At 41.8% G+C, this 19,199-nt stretch overlaps 1 protein-coding gene across 1 annotated transcript in view; it reads left to right on the top strand.

Annotated features, from left to right (window-relative positions):
- The window catches only part of rpa1 (replication protein A1), a 37,905-nt gene that overhangs the window by 9,653 nt on the left and 9,053 nt on the right, over positions 1-19,199 (top strand). The window contains exons 11-14 of the mRNA XM_071914617.2: positions 1,568-1,704; positions 5,148-5,296; positions 15,535-15,670; positions 18,975-19,151. Coding sequence (XP_071770718.1) covers positions 1,568-1,704; positions 5,148-5,296; positions 15,535-15,670; positions 18,975-19,151 — 599 coding nt within the window. The remainder of the gene's footprint in view (positions 1-1,567; positions 1,705-5,147; positions 5,297-15,534; positions 15,671-18,974; positions 19,152-19,199) is intronic.

Here is a 19,199-nt window from a genome sequence, read left to right as displayed (position 1 = left end):
AAGTGCAGAAGTCAAACATTACCTTCTCTTTTTGCTGTCATTCACCACGTGTTTCTGTAAATGAAAGAAGTCATCAGTTGTTCGCCTCTTGTTATCCATAATGCAACTTCTTCTATATGCAGTTCACTTCGGCTCACTCCACCAGCCACCTGTAGCTACAACCGGCTTCCTCTCCCGTCACTACTGATAGAATGAATTGCGCCCTCTGTTGGTGGACAAGTTTATAACATCACAGTCCACTTTTGTGTCTCTCTTAAATGGGCTTTTATTCAAATGCAATTTTCAAGCTGATTTGAATTCAGTTTAGATCCTTAGGCGGATCAAAATTATGTTTAGGCGGCCTGCCCAAGATTTTACAATGCAGGAAAAACCCTGCTGGAGGCAGGTTTTGTCTTTGTTTTGATTTAGATTTGTCATTCATCTTTGTACCTGCAGGGCTAGTAGATGGTATACCTTAATTCACATGCATCGACAATAGCCACTGCAGTTCGATGCTCATGCTTGTATGAGTTCTGCTGTACTGCCTGGTGTACGAGCGCACACTGTATTTCCCCTATGCAGGGCTTGGGCTCTGGACGTCCTAAAGAGTGCATATTGTAATTCCCCTAAGCACTGTGCGTTGCAAAAAGTGTTACGCACGAACCAACCAACCAACACAGAGCCCCGGCTCTTGCTGAGGTGCTCCCGAGCCCCTAATAAGCTATCATAAGCGCAGGATAGAGTATGTAGCAGAGTGTAGAGACGGTTGCGCTGGGAGGTTGAGGTAATTATAAGAGCAGAGAGATAAAAGTGGTATTAATAATACTGATGACAGTAATGGCCTGTAGCGCAGATTGACTTTGGGCCCTATGCTGGAGCCAATGAGCAAAAGAGAAAGTGCTGTCACAGGTAAAATGAAGAAGTAATAATAAGGAGCCTGCCTGTAACTCTGGTAATGGAGACAGCAGCTTGTACTACTGTTTGAGTAATTTCTTTCATGTACCAGCAGGCATCAGCCATTATGGTGAAGTTTTCTTAGTCATGGTTAAATTAATGAAAAACAAAGCTTCAATGGGGTGAGGGCTTGGCTGAGAGTAAAGATATATAACAGTAATGTCACTGATACCACTCACCTTGCGAATAAAAGGTTCTGGTCAACAAATTAGGTTTGCCAGATTGAGTGCATTCGTAGAAACATAATTTATTTTTATGGATTATCTCCCTTTTTAGAGCCTGCATTACGAATGCATGTGCCTGGGAGATGCAGGCCAGTGACCTCACACCTGACTTGAAATGAAAAATGAGTCACTGATTTCCCCAGAGCCAATTTGTGCTGGAAAACCATGGGACCTTGAGTGACCTGTGGGTGTCAGTCACACAATCAATATTTATGATATGTATATGTGGGAATGTGTGTTTGTTTGGGAAATTTAGACCATAGTTTGCCAAGGTCTTGTCAAGGACGCGCTGTACATCACCGGATAGATGATTGTAGAGTGTAAACGGCAAATCTGTCGGGCTAGGTAGAGACGAATGGACCTAGTGAGCTGTGCTAACATGTAACGATGATTCATGTTTTCCTTTGCAGATGTGATTGGAGTGTGCAAGAGCGTGGATGAGGTGACCCGCCTCACCACCAAGTCCAGCCGCGAAGTGTCCAAGAGGACGCTCAATCTGATGGACATGTCTGGGAAGATGGTGACCGTCACACTGTGGGGAGAGGAGGTGAGTGATGGGGATTAGATGGAGGCCAAAGCATGTAATGGAATGGGGCAGAAGGGTTGTGTCTGGAGCTGTTGTAGGGGAGGTGAGAATGAACACTGGCCTTACGACATCGTAATACGTGTCATGCTTACTGTAAGTGTAAACAATTGTCTTTGAGTAGAGGGAATTCTTGGAAATGTGCAAGGACTCTAAAGAACTTATTTTTGTTTAATGTTGTTTACTGATATAGCAATTTTTTAGAAATACCCAATTACAATGATTGAATGAAGCTAAACTGAAGCTAGTCCACATACATTTCCAACAACATATTCAGGGATTAAAGTTCTCCGTCGCTACGACGGATTTCCGTCAATTGGATTCCAGAGAGGCCATGTATGAGATCAGTGTAGATCCGCAGGGGGGAAAAAAGCGAGGGGAGGGGGGTGTTACGGGACTTAGGAATCGCGCTACCAGGTGATGGGTAGCTGATTTGTATAGGCATACAATCTACTTGGATGTCGGTAATTATACGTATATGGCCTATAGCCTATATTTCTCGTTAGGCCATAATATTCTCGAATGCCTAATCCGTCTTTTGACTAGAATGCTGATAACGTAGGCTTGGCTCCCCATGTCCATTTCAGATAGGCTATGGCTGTAGGCTATAATGTTATAATGTTCTTTTAATAATGTTCTTTTATTTACATTAGCCTACTTATGAATTTTGCCATACGATTGTCTACTATCAGTTCCTTATGTTGTAATGGAGACGGATCGGCAGGGTTCTACAGTGCGAGCAAAATGTTCGCATTTGCTCCTACTTTTTTAAAAATGCGAATGAGAGGTTGAATTTAGGGGCACCGGTGCGAGCGTAGGAATGCAGCGATTAACCGATGTCACTATGAGCCACGCTTTAAAACGCCATGGTTTTCTAACCGTAAGCATTTTAGAAGCTGCGGTATCTCCGCCTGCCATTCTGTGCTCTTGAATGCAGCCTCACATTCGCATGAGACTGCGCCTGTCACAACTTCTCACGAGAGCGAATTACTGTTTATGTTTGTGTGGAGGCTACATTAGCTAACAGGGAGGAGACAACATCCCAGCTTTTTATCCACCAAATAGTGCCTTAAATCAGCAGTGTGGGAGCATTTTGGATTCCTACAAAATGACCGCGGTTTGTTGAAGAAGACTGATATTCAATTTGCAAAGCTGCCGACGAAACGCGGCTGCCAATGGCTCAAACACATCTAACTTGCCAAGACATCTTCCAGATCACCATCCATCCTTGCATGATCAAGACAAGGTAGCCTAATAAAAGTAAATTGAAACACGGTTAACTTGGCGGCAAGTTGCTCACTGAAATGTAAAGCTGGTAGGGGATTAAATATAAATCAACAAAGTAGCGGTGAGTGCAACGTAAGCCAACGTCAGTAAAGCAGAAACGTAGCGCCTATCATTACTTTATATACTTACATTTTATAAAAGCTCACCAACATGGCCGTAATCTAGTCCAAACAAAGTAGAAATATTCCAGTGTTTCGTCTCAGCAGTGTCTTCCATTCGCGGGGCTGAATCAGCTCGTTTGGTGCGATTATTTACAGTACTTTAAGTTTGCATCTGTATCAGGCTAGGTGCAAAAGACTAATCTATTGCACTAAATCTAATCCGTTTTTTTTTTTGTCTTCAAAAGGCAGCTACTGTATTATTATATCACTTTTAAATGGCAACTATTGTGAATTCTGAAAGGCAACTAGGCTACATACTTTTTTCCACTGTATTTAAATGTGGTTTTAATATAGAGTACGCTTTTTTTGCAGAACCAGAAGAAATATTGTGAAAAATACAATAAAACCTGTTATTATAAAATTCTCATTTGATTTTCCCTGGCGTAATTGTAAAACCGAGAAACCGTGATTTTTCCTTACACTGCAATCGTACCATCAAAAACTCAAACCGTTGCCACCTGTGGCACAGCCTAAAGAGTATTTGCAGATTGCAGATCCATGAAAAGTAACCTGGCTGCTAGAATTTGAGCAGCAGACAGTGACATAGACATTCATAACCAGTTTGTGCTCCTAGACTTTGCTGTGTGCTCCTGTTTTTTTCAACTCAGGAGCACCAGTGCTCCCTGGCGAAAAGCTTACCGTAGAACCCTGGGTTAAAGCCTTTTTACAACTTGATGGCTGCATTAGAGAACAGCAGCAATGGTTATGCGTGGGGTGGTGCTGAAATCTCATAATTTTACTTGTTTAGCAGGCGTCGAGGGCTAAGGGTGTGTACACACTGTCCGCCTTTTTCTCAGCTGCCTCTGCCTTTTTTACATGAAAACCTATGGGAAGCGACCGCACGACGGAAAAAAAGCGGCCGCTCTAAAAAGGTGGCGCGGCACCCACCTTTTCTAAAAAAAATAAAAAATAAAAAGCCGGACAGTGTGTACACGCCCTAATGTGGGGGCCTCCTCTGTAACTTGTTTTACAAATTGTAGATGGGGAATATGACTTGGCCTGAAAAAAAAATTTCAGTCAGAAGATTTTTTTTTGCTTTAATCCCTGCATATTTGCTAAGAGACAACTTGTATGTCCTCATAGGTACCTGCAGGCTCCTCCCTTCTCCCCCTCCCTTCTTTAATTGAAAAGATGTTGTGAGAGCGTATTTGCCTGCATTTTGAGATCGCTATTCAGCACTTTGAAGACGGAAAACAATTTAACAATGTGCCTTGTGTTTAATGGAAGCTGATGTGGTTGAAGTCACTGACTTAATATCCTGTCATGGAGTGATGAAGGAACTGTGTTCCTGCAGTTGATTTTACCTGTGGCTCAGAGGGGCTGTGCTTAGTTTGCCACTATTTCTTTCCTCCTGACAAGAAGCACAGTGTTCCTTCTTTGTTTGTTCGACAGATACCCCTTCTCCGGAGGGACTTGCTGAGGTACACAAGATGTATAGTTTATAAAGAACAATTGCAATGCCAAACAGCAAAGTGCTAGAAATATTTTTCCCTCTCTCTGAAGGCACTGAACTGCCCCCTCACCAACCCCTCCCCCTAGTCCATTTTTTTTTGTTCTGTTTTTTCACATTATGTATCCCCAGGTTATTATAGTTAACTTAATGTACACTACTAAAACTTAAAACATTAAATACTTTAAAAGGCAAAATGTAAATCCACCCTTAACTGAACTAATATCAAGAATCGTTTTCACAGTTTTAGCCTTTTGTTAGAAGCTAAAATAAGAGCCAACTGTAGACCATCTATGAATTAGACCCACGTCTAATTAAATCACTGATAATTATCATTATGTCATTCTTCAGTACAGTCATTTTAGATGTATTTTGTTTTAGCTCTGACCTTCAAAATACTAAAACATGACTTGAGAGAAAAAAATAAGATTTTCAAAACAAATGAAAATCGAAGATATTTTAATGTTTCTGTGTCCCTTTTAACCATATCTACTTTTTTCTGTTTGTAGGCAGAAAATTTTGATGGCTCTGGACAGCCCGTTGTTGCCATCAAGGCGGCCAAGCTATCAGACTTTGGAGGCAGGTCCCTCTCTGCATCCTTCAGCAGCACTCTGATGATCAACCCAGACATCCCCGAGGCATATAAACTGAGGGGCTGGTAAGTGAGCCTGAGGATCATAGATAATGCAATGCAGCAAATGGCTTATGTTGTCCTAGCAATGTGTACATATTTGGCAAAGTGCTTTTACAGTAGGTGTGCAACATGCTCAACATGATAAGGCAGAAGGCATTTTTCATGATTTATTAAGCAGCAATTTTTTATTTTTTTTATTTTTTGTATGACTGGAAGCTAACCTCTGGCATGCATGTGTTACTATTGAGACTGAAGACTTGAGAAGTCAAAGGATTAAAACGGTAAATTTCCATTTCCCAAGTTGCAAGGGTGCATGCTCCGGCTCTCATTATCAAGATTAGCTTTCCTCTATTAGCAGCGATGTGGGGGGTGCTTCAGTGAAGCATTACATATGAATGGAAATCATTCTTAATCTGTGGAAAATGTGTTTTTTACTGCCTTAATTGCCTCTCCAGATGAAATGACAGAGGTGCTTTCAACATAACTGACATCCAGACTCATTTTTCTTTGATTATGTGGATTGTAGCATTTGTTGTATTCGTGGGTATGATTATGTTGATTGTAGCATTTGTTGTATTGGTGGGTATGTATGTGTTTGGATGGTGTGTACATTAAGTTTCTTTCATGTTTATTTTCACTTGAAAACACTCAGGAATATGTGGAAATTAGCCAAGTTGTCTTATCTTGGAAAAAGGAGGAATAAATCATATACAGTAGTTATTTTGTGTGCATGTAAGAAGAGCTATTGCACTATAGTTGAATTTATTAGTACCAGAGCCAAATGCAGTTATAAGATGGTAGACAAATGCAGAGTTATAAGATGGTAGACACTATCACAATTAAACAGGCATATGCCTCAATTCCTTGAAGACTTTCTACTGGCTTTTCTTGCAAAGGAATAGAGAAGCGGTTATGAGTCAAACTTTCATCTTTTCTTTGGGCTCTCTTGCCAGTTCTGCGATTCATCATTGCCCCTCCCCTGTGCATACCATGACTAGAAATAAACATGTATGTTTTCCTTTGCGTCAGAGGTAGGGAAATGAGGCATATTTTCAGTTGTCAATGCGTGACGTCAGGGTTGGATAATGAGGACACATTGTCAGATGGCTATAAAAAGTAGTAAAGGTTGGCATAGAAATGATTGATGGATGAGGCAATCTTCACATGGTCTGAGGGGGGCTGCCATTGCTCCTACTTAACCTTCACTTCAGCTCTGTGGCATACTGATTGATCTGTCCTTCTTATAGATCCAACTTCAACAGGCCAGGACTGGCCCTCCTCTCTGACATGAAGGCAAATGTCTGTGTTTCAGAGTGGAGATCCAATCGATTCCATCCAAGGGGTTTCATTTATTTACCTCCTAATACCAATGTCCTCTCTGTGCAGGGAAATGAGATGAAAGGCAGACAGTTAAGTGAGCACAAATAACAATTCCAATTTATTTTCTGGTATGTCTGTTGCCTTCTTTCCTTCTGCTTTGGAAAAAGTTGGCTTATTTTGAGTTGATCAGAGGACCTGATCTGCATAATCAGAGCAGTGAAATGTGACTATACTCGGCGGGTGGGAAAGGCAAGTCAACAAAATATGCTCATATTTGCCACTTCACTGGATGTCTTGGCCATGGTGATTTCCTGACGATAGTTTTAGCTCCTGCCCATAGCTTTTCTGTGAATTACATAGCTGTCATTTGGACTTGTTTTCTTGCTCATAATGCCATTTGACTTTTAAAGTGCCGACCATTGTCCCAAAAATTTGGGAACTTTTAAACAATGCATGTTTGCTGTTAAAATTAGATGGTGTTTTCTTATTTTATATTTGCGTAGTGGTAGAAACTTCTTGACTATCAAGGCCAATCTTGAGTGGGCTTATTTACCTGAATACCATTCTTTCTAAGTGCTCAATCACTCAAGTTTCCACCTCCCTACTTCAACAAAGGCTTCTTCCACTTCCTGTCTGCTTCTCTACTTTGACTGGAGGTTGTTCCCCACTTCTCCAGTCACTTCTCACTTGGACAGCCACAGATAATGATCCTTAAAGCCTTGTGTTGGTTTATCCACTGCAGAAGAAGGGTTAGCCCATGCAGGTCCTTCTTGGACAATGGGTTTCTGCAGGTTCACAGGCATCCACTGATAAATAGTTTGGAAGTCACAGATGGCAGGAAGCCAGACTTGACTCATTAATCTCTCAATCTGAGTGAGAACCATGTTGAAGACAATATCGCTATGCAGCATATCCAACCACAAGGATGGAGAGAATAACCTTTATTTGTCTTTATTTAGGGCTACATTACAGAAATGATATGGTGATGGGAAGTAAGTTGTTGGTGCATGTTTTAGGGATGGGACAATATATAGAATTTTCATTGCAATACAAAAACGTGACGATACGTATTGGGGACAGAAAAATTATTCTGCTGTAGTAATCACAAATGAGACGGCTTGCCCATTACTATTTCACAAGCTCTCCATTGAAATTATATTATTTGCACTTTGTAATGACATTTTTAAATTGTTTACATTCCAGCAAGCCAATGCCATTCCTAGAAAGATTTTTGGCTTAGAAATAAAGATAATTCTGCATAGTCAAACTTTGTTGTCATTTAACTTTGTTACATTGTATCGTGGTTGTATTGCACCGTGAACCCCATATCGTGTATGGAAGCGTATCTTGAGATACGCATATCGTCCCATCCCTAGCATGTTTTCATGTTAAGAATAGTGGCTGTTGAATACATAATGTGTTTTTTGTTCCTATGGCAATAAGCCCAGGTCTCAGGATGGCAACAGTGTGCCCTTTAATGACTGCTCTCTAAGCCAAAATGAGATTTGTGGAAAACAGAACAAGGAAGCAAATCAATTAAACCCTGAATAGAGCCTTTCATGTTTATGTTTTATCTTGCTCGAAGAACCCAAAGCTTTTCTTCTGCCGTTGAACAAAGGCACACTTTTACTATAGATTCAAGGCTGCTGAAACATCATTGTTTTACACTTGTGGGGGCGTCTTAATTTGATTGTGTTTTGGTGCAGACCTTTGGGACTTCCTCAAATGAATAGGCTTTCCTTGGTGTGCTGTTGACTCAAACTCAGAGTATCAGTGGTGCCACTCAGCAGATCCCTGTGTGCTTGTATGGAAAGCTGAGTACTATCCTTTTAATGTCACACTAATTAATCTTGCGGAGATGGAAATGGCTTTAATTTCCTCAAACAAGAATGCTGCACTACGCACCAGTTATCTTGAGCTTGGTTTCTGGGATTCCTAATTTATTGTTTTAAGCTGTATGATTCCCTACCCCTCTTTTTGAGACTACTTTGCACAGGGTGCCATTTTATCTATGTTCCTCTTCTTGAAAATTATGAATGTGAAATGAGCAGTCCTCAACATTTACCCTACTCTTTCACCCTTCTAACTGCACAGTAGCAGTTGTCCATTAGGTGGCAACAACACATTTGGAGATGGTCCTGCTGCACTTGCCCAGACTCTGAGACTAGACAGTCACTCCTGTGTTGGCTGCACTTTGTCATATTTCTTCTCACTTCTTGACATTGTCAACCTCAGCCTTTCACCATTACTCATTTAGTCACACATGTCCAAGCTGACACTGGCTCACTGGAATGACTCCAGGCCAACCATTTTCACTAGTAGTGGTCACAGCATATAGTTAGGGGGCTCTAATTATGTCAATGCAGAAGCAAACAAGGTTAGACTGAGTAGCCTAATGAACATGTTGCCTTATTATTCAAATATAATCATAATTAGTAGCTGAACTACTTCTGTTTTCCCCCTATTTTCCTATTTGCTTGGTCAATCTTGAAGACTTGGGATATCTCAAACTGAATTTGGTATCGGAGACCTCGAACAGGCTGGGAAGATCTTGCTGTGTTAAGTTAACAGGAGGCACCCTGCCCTCTTTCAGCTGCCACTGGTGTGGAGTGTCCTTCTGTCCCAATTAACCCCCTGTACAGTTGCACTCCCAGGCCATTGATGTAAATAAAAATGTGGTCCTAGTCAAATTGACTGTCTATGATCATTTGAATATGGATTGTGAACAACCACAGATTCAACATACAAACGCCATTGGTGTTCCATATGAGGGGTGTAACGGAACACAAAAATCACGGTTCGGTACATACCTCGGTTTTGAAGTCACGGTTTGGTTCATTTTCAATACAGTAAGGGAAAAAAATGCAAAACATAAAATTGCTTGTCGTTTATTATGAACTTTTGTAAACATCAACAGTTTATAATTTTTTTTTATAAAATTTTAAATTAAACATAATAAAAAATAAAATAAATAAAAATAAAATAGAATAAAAATTGAACACTGCTGCAAACTACTACTAAGTTCTCAATAAATAAAATATTCTCAAATAAATTAAACAAAATATAAAATATAAAAAATATATAAAATATAATAAAAAATATAAATAACTATCGATTACAGCGCAGCATTAACAATCCCAGCTTGTAGGCCTGCTCAGATTCTCACCAAACAGTTCAGCCCTGGCTGACTTCTTGACAGGAGGAGATGATTCAGATGCCTCTGGGTGTCCTCTCCCTGGGGATGAACTGATTGCTGTTGTCCCTGTGGCCTCCTCACTCTGCAAAATAAAATGACAAAACTTTAATATACGAGTACTACTGACACTGTAGCAGCAAGTGTTTCAAATTAAGCAATGAAGACATTTTATGCACAAGAAAATTAATACAATACCTGTTCTTCCGTGGTTACAATCTCTGTGATGAGGCTGTTGTAGATTCTGTCATGACAGGCATCGTCCACATGAGGAAGGGCCTTGAACCTTGGGTCAAGAGCTGTGCATTTGTGGAGGAAGTCATGACAAGCAGAGTATCTGTCCTCCAGGTTTTCTCTGATGGCAGCCTTGACTTCTCTCACAGTTGGACTGTCTTCCTTTTCCTTCCTTTTGGGTTCCATAGAGTTGAGCACTGTGGTTTTGAGGAGCAGGATCATTGATACTGAAGGTGTGGCTTCAGTGCTCATCGGTGTTGTGAGGGTTTTTAGTGGTTTAAGGACCTCAATTACCTCCTCTGCCATTCTCACATCCTGGTCAGACAATGTGGTTATGTCTTTATTCTTCTTGAGGGCCTTTTCTGTCAGTGCTGAGTACACAGCTGCTTGCTGTTCAAGGTACCGCTCAAGCATATCATAACTGGAGTTCCAGCGGGTGGTGACATCATGAATAAGGGTGTGTGTTGGTATATTAAGCATCTCCTGTTTGCTCTCCAATATGTGTGCAGCTGTTGGGCTATGGTGAAAAAAAGACACAACCCGTCTGACTCTACCTAGCACTCTGGACACCTGGTTGAGTCCTGTTACTTTCTGTGATGCTAAATTAATTGTGTGTGCAAAACATCCAATTTGGGGGCCCAGTCCAGCTTCACTGACTGCCTTGACAATATTTCTAGCATTGTCTGTTGTGACAGGAATTGTAGTTCCTGGCCTCTCCAACTTCCACTCCAACACTACCTCCTTAATTCCCTCTGCCAGATTTGTGCTTGTGTGTTGTTCATAAATGGGGCGAGTTTGCAGAACATGGCTTACCATGTTCCACTCAGGGGTGATGTGCTGGGCAGTCACTGTTAAGTAGCTCTCGGTAGCTCTGGATGTCCATCCATCAGTCGTGAGTGCTACAGCAGATGCCTTGGACAAGTCTTGGACAACAGCAGCTTTTGCTTGTTCATAAAGGGCTGGTATGACTTTCTGGCTGAAATGCGGACGAGAAGGAATTTCATACCGGGGCTCAATCACCTTCAACATGTGCTTAAAACCTGTGTTCTCAACAACTGAGTATGGTCGTAGATCCGCTGCTATAAAAACACAAATGGCATTTGTTATTGCTTTGGCCCGATCTGAATTACCAGCGAAAGGCTGTTTAAATGACGAAGGGAGCAGCGTTTGCACTACGCACGTTTTTTTCCTTGCAGCAGTGATATTCACATTCGCGTGGTGCAGTTTCAAATGAGTTATCAAGTTTGACGTGTTGCCAGAAACATACCCGATCACTACTGAACAATGTTGGCACACTGCTTTCGTCTTATCCACTTGTCTTTGTCCGTTGTTGTGTTTCACCAGGAAACCAAAGTGTTCCCAAACAGGAGACCTTAACGATAAGGGAGGGTCTTCAAGCTCTGGCTTCTCGTTTGAATTGGCCATGACGTTCGCTAGCCAGAGGCTTGGCTGGGCTAAGCGTGCTGTCTGTGTAGTGCGCTCAAAGTGCGAGGCGGAGACTAAACAAACTTCCGCCTACTGTTAACTACTGTTCAAGATTGCATTCGGTACACATCTGCACCGTACCTAAAGTCCTGTACCGAAACGTTCCGGTACGAATACGTGTACCATTACACCCCTAATATGAGAGGAATTGTAGCATGCCATGTCAGTCTAGAAGAGAAATGGTATTCAACTTGACCCATAATATCACTCACACAGGTAAATGTGAATTAGAGCTGCAACGATTAATCAATTAGTGGTCAACTATTAAATTAATCGCAAACTATTTTGATAATCGATTAATCGGTTTGAGTAATTTTTTAAGGAAAATAAGTCAAAATTCTCTGATTCCAGCTTCTTAAATGTGAATATTTTCTGGTTTCTTTACTCCTCTATGACAGTAAACCGAATGTCTTTGGGTTGTGGACAAAACAAGACATTTGAGGACGTCATCTTGGGCTTTGGGAAACACTGATCGACATTTTTCACCATTTTCTGACATTTTATAGACCAAACAACTAATCGATTAATCGAGAAAATAATCGACAGATTAATCGACAATGAAAATAATCGTTAGTTGCAGCCCTAATGTGAATATCTGTATTTTTGCTTAAGTTTTTGAGTTCGGGTGTTTTGCTCTCTCCCATCACCTGGCTACCTAATATACCATCTTCCAACTTTGGTTGTACCTACACAAATTCAACGCTTAAATGCGCATGGGTGGTTATTTTGCTGTCTATACACAGCATATTCTGCTAGATATATGGAACATGCATAGTGTTGCAACTGAACAGAAACAACACTTTGAGTCAATGTTTTTTTTTCTGTTTTTTCCCGATGCATGCCAGTATTATTTTTGTGAATAGGTTAACAAGTTTGTGTGATCTGTCTGAAGACCATTCATCAGTTGACAAAGATGTGAGCCATTACTCAACTTGGAGAGATCAATAGCTTGTCTGCTATAACATCTTTACCCATATTGGTGTGATGCTGAAGACACAATAACAGGACAAACTCTTATATCAGCTATTGTGAGACAGTGGTGAGTTTTTACTGATGCATACGAAACTGTCAGAGGGCGTAGGAATGACATTTCAAAGTTGGATTTTAGTTTTACCTCCCTTTTTTAATTTTATAATGTTACTGAGGCTTTCTCTTAAAATAGTAGTTTTCCTCTTTTAGTCTGCTTAATCTGTCTTTTGTGAAAAACCCTTTCCTGTGATTCCGCCAAAATGAGAATACAATAATGAATAGGAATACAATAATGTGCTCATGCATGTTTATATTTAAATGAGCTATCTTGTTGGCTAAACTCCTTGTAGCTCAATGCTTGACCACATGTCAGTCATGACAGATGAAGTGGCTAACACCATGTCACACACAACATGGAGTAATCGTGTTTGTCGTGTGTTTGCCACTTTCAGTCCCAGCATTATAGTCTTAGCTCGGGGCTGAGAACACTGCTTACTGAGGGTTTCCCGTCATCCTTTCATGCTCCTTTTTAACTCCCTCTGTCATGTCTCTGCTCCTGTCCTATCCGTGTTGGTTGACACACTGACATGTGACATGTTTGTGCCATGCACATGCATATATGCCCCCCCCCGCCTCTCGCTGTCTGTTTTGGTGTTCCTACAGTCGGTTAGTCTCACTAAAGCCGTACTGCTGTAAGCTGGGATCTGCCTGCCTGCCTGTCAGTCCACCGTTGCACATTTTCTGCCAGCTCCAATTTGTCCTCCTTTTGTCTCCTTCATCAAGATCACTGTCTACCCTGCCATATCTGTTTCCTGTGCTCCTCACTCTTTGTGTGTTGAAGACGCAGCAGCAGCTTTTAGCCTGGATGCCGTCACAGTCGTATCTTGTTGAGCGTTTTACTGTGTCTTTGGGGTATCTGTCGAATCAGATGTCCAGAGAAGTCATGTTCTATACATTAGTAATGCTCTGGAACCAGTGTGCAGTCTGTATCTTGAAGTGTGATGGATTTTTAATCAGTTCAGCTACATTGTCACTACCCTACTTTTTTTTTTCCCCCTTGGTAGAACATCTGTCTTGGGAAAGATGTTAAGCTGAGACAGAAAATAGTATTTCCATTTGGGCTGATTTGATTCGTCTTGAATTTTTTGTTCAATTTCCTGACTGCATGCAGGCACAATTAAAACAAAGCAGTGCAGGTATACTGGTGAGGGAATAGGTGCCACCGGAAAGAATTGCTCACATTTGTCAGTAGGAGTGGGAAATTGGCAGCCCGCGTGTTGCTGAGGCCACAGACTGAACCGTTAATGGGGATATTTTCAATTAGTCATGCCTCCAGGAGCAAGGCATGCTCTCCCTGTATTTACAACCCGACCTCCCCATTGCGCGCCACTCTGCCTTGTGGCCAACAGATTAGTAAGCTCTATTGATCTCTGGGACCATTTTAAACTGAGTGGGTTTTTTTCCCAATTGCATTTTACCTCCACCCGTCTTTCTTCTTCTTTCCTACCTTCCCTCCTCTTCTTCCTATTGTCTTCTCTGAATTACCGGGAGCATTGGGAGAAAATGGGTTTCTGATTTCACCGTAAGAACCCTGACCCTGCAGTGTTTCCCACAGAATTCGAATGTATTTGTGGTGGTAGGTGGGTTGGCAACTGGGGGGGTGGTTAAGTGCCTTTTTGTTCTTGTATTCTCATATTGTCAATATATAGGCTAATATCAATAAAGGATCCCATTACCTGGATGGCTGAAAAATTATCTAATGTACTCCATTTTAAATAGTTCCATTTGTCAAACAAATAACTAACCTGTATATATCTAAAGTACTTTGTGTCAAAGATAACATAACTTAAAAATATAAACAGTGCTACACTGTTTGTTGCTTGCTTTTGTCTACAAGGTGAAAAATAGAAATGAGACCCCTTTTACAGAAAAATCTGCTTTTCTGCCCTGCTACATCTCTCTGTGCTGTCAGTCTCTCCTGTATCTTTACATCGTTACATTACAGCCTTTCACATTATTATCTACTCTGTTTTACTGCTCAGCAGCTCTTCTGGTCCAGACTGTCCTGCTCCTCCTCAGGACGAGTCCTTTTCCTTCTTTGAAAATATTTTTCAAAATTAATCTGGATTGAGGGAGCAAACATTCAGAGTTAAAAAGTTAATAACGTTATCAGTCCACTCAGTGGATACTGACTAGCAGCTAGGCTATACAGCGTGCTAATCTCGGAAACTCAGCTGTATTCTGAGTTACTTTAACTGTTAATTCTTCTTTTCGGGAATTCAGTCGGCCGTCTTCTTGGCATGGAAAAAAAATATCCCTCACGCGTGTGCAGCGGGAGGCAAACAGACGGGTCCGGTGAGAGAGCGAGTGAGCGAGAGAGAGAGAGAGAGAGAGAGAGACAGAGACCGAGCAACAGAGAGAGCGAGAGAGAGATCGCGTGGAGCAGTTAGGGGCTGAGCGAATCAATGCGCTACATGCAGTTCTACGGTTAAATAGTGAAAAAAAGAAAATTTGTGGCGGTTAGTGCTGATATTGTGGCGGCCCGCCACAAAGTTTTCTATGTGTGGGAAACCCTGGAGGGGTAGAGCGAGGGGAGATTGTCCACTAGTTAATCGATTGCGGATGGCGTCGTTCTCTCAGATGGATAAAAAAATGAAAATAAAAAATGCTAAAATGGGTCGCCAAATATACTTTGGCTTTGTATTTGTATACTTTATTATCCCCGTGAGGAAATTTATCCTCTGCATTTGACCCATCCTATACACACACTAGGAGCAGTGGGCAGCCTCTCAGCCTGCCCTGCTCTCAGCTGAGCCATCCCTGCTTTGACAAACACAAATGGCTACACTGCCTAGAACAAGATTTTTTTTAAAGCTAACTGTTAATTTGACAGCCTGCAGCCTCTCGACAACCAAGTGAACAGCAACACATTGTGTTTGCTCCTTTGGTTCTAATGTGTTTGAATGAATAATCCTGCAGACCAAAAAAAAATTTGGCATTTGGTGATTGATTAGGTCAAACCTGTACTGACTGCTCTGTGTTTCTTTGTGTGTACATGTAGGTATGACAAGGAGGGTCATGCCATGGATGGACAGTCTCTGACTGAGATGAGAGGTAGCGGTGGGGGTGTCGGAGGAAACACCAACTGGAAGACTCTGGGTGACGTCAAGACCGAGCAGCTGGGACATGGAGACAAGGTACACACACACGCACATTCACCTATACAGACACTTTTACCTTGACATACACATCAAACATTCAAGATATGATAGCCACAGACATATTGTTATTCAAGGATGATCCTTTGAAGATATTCAAGGACAAACTGAAAGACCAGTGTTGAATCCCAAGCAACAACTTTGAAAGTGCTTACAGACGAACTGCATTTGTTATCAAACGCGCAGTGCACATTGCAGATCTATATAGTCTCGCTGCGGGGTAACCTTGTCACTTGTAGCTCCACTTCCCAAAGATTCTTTTAGCTGACAGTCACAGTGATGAATCTTCATCATCATTGTGACTCATATTAAATGACTGCGCCACCAGGGATCCTGGAACTTGTGTTTAAAAGCGGTTCCCACTACATTTGTGATCTGCTGCTGCTCATTAATCACCTGCATTGTGGGTGTCCTCTCACAGCCTAGATATATATTTTGGGTGAAAGTCACATTTATCTCCGATATTGATTAGGATCATAACACGGACTCCATTCTTTGCCCTCTGTAATGAAATGATTGCCCTCCGATAAGTAAAGTAATATGTGTTCTTGTAATTTCCCCCCGTTTTTTATTATTTATTTTTTGAAGGAAATTGTGCTCTGAGAAGTGTATAAATTATCTAGAGGGGATAATGTGGACCTGTGTAGGGATTTTGAATTCTGTAATTTAACATAATTTAACATGCTGTGCACATTAATAATCATCACAGTATTATGAAAATATGGCATTAAGACAAGGACAATGGATAGATCTGTTTGATTTGGCTGAAAGAAACGCAAGGGATTGTGATGGGGCACCAAGAGAGATGAGGGAAATACTTACACAGTGATGGAAGTTCAAGTCAAGTGTCAGAGATTGGAGTTGGGGAACATGTTGGATATTTGGAAATGCAGACAATAAAGAGGAACGTGAAGGCATCTCATCCCTTAGAAAACAAAAGAGTGCAAAAGTACATAGATAAAACCAACAGTGATCTCTAATCTGGAGCAAAACCCCTACCGGTGTGTCTGAATGTCTTAGTGTGAAGGATATTGAGGAATTTCAGGTTTTTCAATCAGTGGTGTAACTGTGTGTGTTTGTCTGTTGCCCCAGGCTGTGAACGACCCTGTCCTACTTCTGCTGCCCTCTTAATTCTCTGCTCTGGCCACACAGCTGCAGCATCCCCAGTCACAGATAGTCTAGCTGTCTCATCGCTCCTCCTAATGCCTCTCTTAGTCCAGCCACTGTAGCTATTCTATCATACAATGCAGCTTAACCAGTCCCTTTCACTTTTTTTCTCTCAAGCTCCTCCCCCCTCCCCCCAAAAGTCCTGACTGTAATCATTAGCCCGCTGTCAGGTAAAGAGCTTTCTCCTGGCATTAGCTCCCTGCTGTTGAGGAGGAAAGGTTTGACCCTGGGCGATGGAGGCTCGTGCTCCACCTCAGCATGGAGTGTGATGAGGGCCGGGACTGACAAAGCAGCTGAGCTCAGGCTGTCCTCAACCCCTTAGAGACACCCGACACACAGGGGCACGGGGTCAGGCCTCTCAAGGCCCCCCCCACCAAAGTCTGCTGCAATTAATTGTCCCTGTCACAAAGTCTTTGTGTCACAATCTCAAATTTCCACATTGTTCCCTTGCCCTCTCTGACAGCAAGTGGTCACCCTCCTCCTGTTGGCTTGACACTGCATGTGTAAAGGCCTATGACAGAGGCTGGGAAACAAGTTCTTCTGTCCTCTTCCCACTGTGGCACTCTTAGTGAGTTACACACTAATTGAAGAGGTGTTTACTTGATTAATTAGTTCTCTTTTGGAAAAGCTGCAGAGGTTGATGTCTGGATTGTTTTGGTAAATCAAAGCACAGTCATTAAAAAAGCCTTAGCCAGCGGCTTCTTGTGTTGGAACAGGATGATTTTCTTTTATTTGGCCACTGTCATTTACCACACTCTAAGGGCTTTTTATTTATCCAAAGTGACATAGAATATCAATTGTCCCGTTCTGGAAGTTAATTGGGGTCGAATGCGTTTAGCATACTAACTCGATGGTCAGCAGTCAGCATGTAGAGACAGAGAGAGAAGGAAGGAGAGGGAAAAAAATTGATTTTCAATATACTGTAGGGAAATGTTCCATTTTGAGATTTATTTAATTATTTGCCTGTTTGTTTCCTTAGACGTGACCGTAAGACTGTCTCAGGCTGTTACATCAGACAGTAGAGAAAGGAACTTTGGCTTGCAGAATTCTCAATTTACCGCCCGGCAAGATGTCCCTTTATTTTCCCCCGATTTTCAAATGAGCTGGATCAGGATGGCCAGATTACTACAACCTTATTTTTTTATTTTTATCCCTTTGTAGGTCCTAATTGTGCAAGGATGCTTTATGAATCAGCAAACTATCTCTTTTTCTTTTTTTCTGTCCGGATAAACTCAAAATTACAGATGCCTTTGGCCTTCAGCGATTCTGCAGTGTTAACATAATTAGATTTACATGGTGGCATGGATGATTGGTTGATGTATTCTGCTGTTTTGCTGTGGCTCCAAGGTGGCAGCCCGTTGCCCTGCTCATTGACCCTGAACAGGTGCCTTTAGCCCTCTTCTCAGCGTGCAGGGGTCTAGTCTCCTCTCTGTTCCCACAGCCAATGTTGAGGCTAGTGGGAGGAGGGCGAGACCGTCCAAAACAATCAGCTGTTAGGGTGTGACACCTATCTGTTGTGTGCATCAGTGCCTGCGAAGCGTGATGATGGTGGGGAAGAAACCCTGCCTGAGGAGGAGAGGTGATGTGACTCATCTCCAACCTTGTTGACACTTTTGCATCTCTTAATCACAGCACATCCAAAGCTCCTTTTTGTATTCATCTATTTCACAGCCGCTGTGAAATTCATGTCAGTTGCTTGGGTGTTTCTCATGCCAGCTAGGAATGATTTCCAAAAGGCTGTTTATGTGCATCAGGGTTCTAAACTTTGCATATTCCCCATTAAAAATGATGAGACTACCTCACTAGTTTGCATTTTGTGACAGAGCCATGAGGATTGTGGTTGGGACTGTAACTTGTGCATCTGCTGCATAAATGCTACTTTTTGATTGTTTGCATATTCCAGTATATGCCCTCTCAGATGTCTTCTTTATGTTAATTTAATGCTATTCTTATTCCTTGTTGCAGCCTCCCCATCATTTAACACACAAAGCACAAAGCTCATTACATTGAAGAGTTGACTACATCTACCAGTACTCCCAAGAATAACAGAAGTACACTCCCATAGTATTGTGTTATTTGTTACTGAGCTTTTGTTTGTGATTTGTTTCCTTTTTAGGCCGACTACTTCAGCTGCACTGCTACCATAGTGTACCTGCGCAAGGAAAACTGCCTCTACCAGGCCTGCCCCAGCCAGGACTGCAATAAAAAGGTGGTCGACCAGCAGAATGGCATGTTCCGCTGTGAAAAGTGCGACAAAGAGTTTCCCAACTTCAAGTACCGGCTCATCCTTTCTGTGAGTGGCTCAGCACTGGGTGCCTTAAACTTTCTGTCTGGCTCTTTT

Source organism: Centroberyx gerrardi, chromosome 6 (assembly GCF_048128805.1).
Source record: "Centroberyx gerrardi isolate f3 chromosome 6, fCenGer3.hap1.cur.20231027, whole genome shotgun sequence".
NCBI classification, from domain to species: domain Eukaryota; kingdom Metazoa; phylum Chordata; class Actinopteri; order Beryciformes; family Berycidae; genus Centroberyx; species Centroberyx gerrardi.
This window is presented reverse-complemented; position numbering and strand designations above follow the sequence as displayed.